Genomic DNA, 5,223 nt, shown 5'->3' on the forward strand with positions numbered 1-5,223 from the left:
TCTGTCTCAGAGTCATACTTTGTTCAAATGATCCAGAAGATCTGTTTAGGTGACTTAAAGGGTCCTATTGTGCTCATAGTTCATGTTTTCATTTTGTGCCTCGACTCGACTGACATGTTTGTATGCTTTAATGTTCAAAAACTACTTTGGGAACTTTGTGAGGATTGCCTTTGCAGACCATTTACTTGCACCAAAACCTATAGAACACACTACAGGACAGAGAAAAAACCCAAAAAGAAGAACAGGGCCCCTTTAATGTAATGCATTAGAGAACCATGATTTCAAATGGGAGGAGAACAGTCTTTAGGCTCCATCTAGTGGTCTTATCATGCTATTGCATGATAAGACCACTAGATGGAGCCTAAAGACTGTTCACTAAGACAAAAACAACTAACACATTTTAGCAGATATGGGGATTGAACTATTACCTCCAACAGTCAGGAATCATTAAGTAGAATTCCACAATTGAATAATAATAAAAAGGGACAACAATCTCGGTGTGCAAATTCAGTTTTTACTTCCAGTTTGTCATCAGCACTTAAGTGTTTCCAGAGTGAGCTGAAGTCTCACACCAGGTAGCTGGTGAACGTGTCGCCTCGAGGCTGGACGTCTACCGTCTCTTTTTGGAGGGAGCGAGCAGGCAGGACGGGTGGAGGAGATGGGACTGTTGACAGATATAAGGTTAGTTAAACACTCTGAATACAGCCCTTGTAAATATATTTTTGAAATATTCAAGGCAAGCACTGTGACCATGTGAAAACCATTATAATAAATCTAATTGAAACACTATTTAAAGTTGAAATGCTCTTACCTTGATTTGCAAATGGGTCGTTGAACTGTTGTCTCCCTCTTGAGAACATCTGTGAATCAACATAATATTGTTGCTTACATTGATTAGAAAGCTCCACGTTCTCACCTTTTATTAAGGGTTTGGCTTCATTTATTAAAAATGCTGTTCTATTTTCATGGAAAACCTTCAAATAGACTTTTATTGTCCACGTTAATATAGGTTATATCATATATGACTTGCTATGGCTTAAAATTGAATTGAATTGATTTATTTAAAACAAGGGACAGTGTACATTAATCAACATATTGAAAACATGTAAAAGTACTCGAATTAGCCAAAAGGCTAGTTTTGATCGATAGTCCAGATAGCCAGATGGTGATAGACATCCTAAAAGCAATAATAAAAATACCACAACATTGTTATACCATTGTACATATTTACAATAGATGACATCACTGAATACAGATAAGAGCAAGTCATGATAATAAATAAAACATTTCCAATACAAACTCATACACACACCTACACCCACACATCAGTGCTGACACTGTTGGTTTTCAATGAGCCACTTTTTAACACTGTGCTTGAATGTGTAGTAGGATGAGGACTCTCTTATTGGTTGTGGTATTGATTTCCATTGATGGGATGCGTGGAATGAAAGACAGCCTGGCTGAATGCGCTCTTCCTAAATGGGATGGTGCAGTCTCCCCTAGCCGCACCTCTAGTAGCCCTGGTTGAGGTGGACTTTAGGCTGATGAAGCCAGCCAGAGGAGGAGGAGCCAACCCACGAGTGATCTTATAAACTAAGCAGATGTTTTTGTAAACTATGAGATTTTCCCAGCTGAACAGATTATACTTTTTAACAATGTGACAATGATGATACCGGAATGGCTTTTTGTCTAGTGTTTTGAGTGCTTGTTTATACAGTGATTCCAGTGGTTTTAGAGCTGTAGAGTGTGCACTAGACCAGCTGATCAGACAGTAGTTGATGTGGGAGAGGACCATTGAGTGAAGGTATAGCTTAGCTGCTGCAGAAGTTTCTAATGTATCTGTAATTTGACAGATTGAACTTTACTTTATTGCAGACCTTTTTGATATGGGTTTTGAAATTGAGGTTTGTGTCAATATGTACTCCTAAGTACTTGTACTCCGAGACAACCTGAAGTCTCCTTCCAGAAAGGAAAACATCTTGTTCTGTTATAATGCTGTGGCCCTTGGAGAAGAACATACACACTGTCTTTGAGACATTTGGTTGCAAACAATTATTGTTAAGCCAGGATGTAATATTCTCCAACACATCAGTGACCTTGGTAGCAGCCTCTTCTGCGGTTTTGCCATGAGTAAAAACAACTGTATCATCAGCATACATTAATACATCACAATCTCCACACACAGAAGGCAGATCATTTATGTACATACTAAACAGGATTGGGCCCAATATAGAGCCCTGCGGTACTCCAGTTGACAAACATAGTGCACTAGACTTATGGTTCTCAATTTGAACACATTGGGAGCGAGATGAAAGATACGAATTAAAGAGGTTGGTGAATTCTATAGAAAAATTTAAGTTGAGTATTTTTTGCAATAAATTGTTGTGATTAACAGTGTCAAAAGCTTTCCGTAAGTCAAGGAACACGGCCCCCACAACCCCACCCCTGTCCATTGATGCCTTAACTTTCTCCACGAAGAAAAAAATGGATAATGGATAAGGAGCTTGATGAATTAGTGTCAAAGTCAGCTCTACTTTCCCCCCTTTAGTCCTCACCTCCTCACTGGACTCAGAGCTGGAGCTGGAGGAAGAGTCACGGCCACATTTGAGAGACACCACCTGGGTGGAGTTGGTGGCCGACACTCGAAGCCGACTGGAGCAGGAGAAGGTCGGCTGCAGTGAAGTATTTTTCACAAGGCAGAACAGATCTGATCAGCACACTCTGTCCCAGTAAATCAGTGCCAACTCAAACAGTGGGCTGCAGCAGTCTGTCAACATGTGTCCTTCCCAGAGATAAGATATGAGTATTGTACAAGTACACTTTAACATTCATTCAACAATCATATTCTGTGCATTGATAAGTGCAGGACACATGTTTTATTTGCTTTGTGCCGTTTGTTGCATTCTCTTTTTGTGTTACACCCATGTGTGAGCAATCTAAAACAAACCATAATAAGATCCCTGACATTGAATATCTCACCACAAAGAATCCGGGTCTGAAGGCACATGTCTGGGGGTCCTGTCTTGAAGCCTTCACACACTGCGTCTCTTTAATGCCAAACACCATCTGCAGGTCTACGGTGATCAGGCCCATGGGAATCACCTGGCATGTGATATTTGTTATAATGAAGATAAAACAAAGTACTACCTCTATTCTGTAAATAGCCACTGCAATTATTTCCTGCAACAACAATTAAAAAATGACCACAGAAACTGCAGTCCTTTAAGGTTGAATGTGCTGACCTTTGTGACGGAGCTTCGAGTCGCCCGGTAAAGATGGCTGACAGCGTACACAGAGTTGACCCTGGCTAGAGCTGCTGTGAGCCCCCTGTCTGCCACGGTCCCCAGCTCAGAGTCATACAGAGGGACTCCTGCATAGATGTGGAGAAAGTCTGTCACTGAGTCTCCTCATGAAGTGCTGCAGACGGAGATCCACTCACCTGAGCATCGCACAGCCTGCAGCAGCGCCAACAGAAGCACGTAGGACTTCATCTCCAAAACTTAAAACCTGTCTTTCATTTTCTGCCTTTTAAATATATCCAGATTTTTTTCTAGCAGCCCTATGCGCCTCCTTTTACCCTCAATAACCTTTCAAATGAACTCCCTCCCCTTCTCTGTCACGCTTCTTTCACTCAATACCTGCTAACCTTTGTTCAGCAGTATTGATCCCAGGGTGATGTCCTGAATTAAGAGAGCACTGTGATTCAAATTCAGCAGACACAAACTTGAATTGTTTACATAAGGGTCCCCCCTTTATATGAAAAGAGGATTTTACTAACTAGAACTATGAAAAACCTTACCTTACCCAGTTAGGTCAGATGGCTCAGAGAGACGTGCATGCATGTACTTATTACAAAACTGGAACTGTAAGCTTAGTTATAGCCAGGGGAGGATAGTTTAAACATATCTTTGGATAAGGGTCCTCCCCCTCATATAAAATGAGTTTTTTTAGAAAGAAAAGTTTTTACATGAAGGTGTTTGTGGTGCAATTGTAGGACATAACAGCTATTGTTGGTGTTTGCTATATTTTGTCACAAAAAGAAAATGTGAGAAAAACAAGTCATAGTGCAAACAGTCAGTGATACAACACTGAGTAAGCTGAAGTCTTGGGTTCGATCCTCATGAGGCGCAGGAGTTTTCAAAATCTCCAACCCAAAGTTGAGAATGAATTTACCAAATGAAAGGTTTACCTCTCAGGTCGGATGGCTCAGAGGGATAGAAGACTGACTGTGAGACTGCAGGTTGTGGGTTGAAGGCTTATCAGGTGCAGTCATCTTTAAGGTCCAAAAAGCCAAATGAACAAGACATAAGCTCTATGAAACAATGATGTCTCAGGACTAGGGCTGCACGATTTTGGGAAAAAATCTAATTGCGATTTTTCTAAATATTATATATTAATATTGCGATTGCGATTCGAATTGCGATATTTGTTTTTAAGCGACCCAACGGAAGTTTATTGTAAAATGTGGCCATAACTCCGGCTTGGAAGGTCGTATCAACGTACTCCCGTCTCTAGCACCCCCTCAGCCCGAGCTACGAGTGAAAAAACTAAACTTACATGAAACTTCCGTTGGGTTGCTTTAAAGTCAAGCTTCAGTTTAAGATTCTCCCTGTAATAGAAACACGTGATGGAGCATTACTAACCTGACTCAGAAACCATCTAGGAAAGCTCCATTGGGAGCCATTTGGAAAGGGCAGGCACTTTCAAAAGCACTTGCAGATGATTGGATCAATCTGTCTATCACCTTCTATCATGGGCTACTTCTGATTGATTAACAATGGCTGGTACATGTGGAGCACAGCACTTCTGATTGGTGTGGATGACTGACACACAAGAATTTTATTTTATTTTTTTTAATTCCAAAAAAAAAAAATTGTTAAAAAAATCGCAGGCTTTGCGATTTGTTAATCGCATCATTTCAAATCGCGATTTCGATTTAAAATCGATTAATCGTTCAGCCCTACTCAGGACAGATGGCGCAGAGGGATATGTGACGGGTCAGAAGACCTGAGGTTGTGTGTTCGAATCCTCGTGATGCTCAGTGATTTTTAAAGAGCTTTACTCAAAATGAAGAGGATAAATGCGCCCAGAGAACAGGTCTCCATGTACATGAGTTGGTGGCTATCTGGGTTTGTTCTCGGCACTTAGGCGCCTTAGTGCGCACTGAGGCGCCTAAGTGCCGAGAACAGATCCGCTGCTTAGCATGTGCGGGGTTCGAGTCTA

The 5,223-nt window shown here is 41.1% G+C and overlaps 1 protein-coding gene across 1 annotated transcript; it reads right to left on the reverse strand.

Annotated features, from left to right (window-relative positions):
• Window positions 1-494: 494 nt before the first annotated feature.
• Window positions 495-3,601, reverse strand: spp2 (secreted phosphoprotein 2). Its single transcript, XM_034217240.1, has 6 exons — window positions 3,440-3,601; window positions 3,243-3,370; window positions 2,980-3,102; window positions 2,556-2,672; window positions 812-860; window positions 495-664 (listed from the first exon to the last, which is right to left on the reverse strand). The coding sequence occupies exons 1-6, from the start codon at window positions 3,489-3,491 to the stop codon at window positions 567-569; spliced, it is 567 nt and encodes a 188-aa protein (XP_034073131.1). The 5' UTR covers window positions 3,492-3,601; the 3' UTR covers window positions 495-566.
• Window positions 3,602-5,223: the final 1,622 nt, after the last annotated feature.

Source organism: Gymnodraco acuticeps, unplaced genomic scaffold, assembly GCF_902827175.1.
Source record: "Gymnodraco acuticeps unplaced genomic scaffold, fGymAcu1.1, whole genome shotgun sequence".
Lineage (NCBI taxonomy): Eukaryota > Metazoa > Chordata > Actinopteri > Perciformes > Bathydraconidae > Gymnodraco > Gymnodraco acuticeps.

Excerpts from the sequence above, each read along its gene's own strand:
- spp2 (XM_034217240.1), bottom strand. The coding sequence starts at position 3,491 with ATGAAGTCCTACGTGCTTCTGTTGGCGCTGCTGCAGGCTGTGCGATGC. Across the intron at positions 3,371-3,439 it reads GCAGGCTGTGCGATGCTCAG|GAGTCCCTCTGTATGACTCT; the intron begins GTGAGTGGATCT and ends ACATCTATGCAG. Across the intron at positions 2,673-2,979 it reads TCAGACCCGGATTCTTTGTG|CCGACCTTCTCCTGCTCCAG; the intron begins GTGAGATATTCA and ends ACTTCACTGCAG.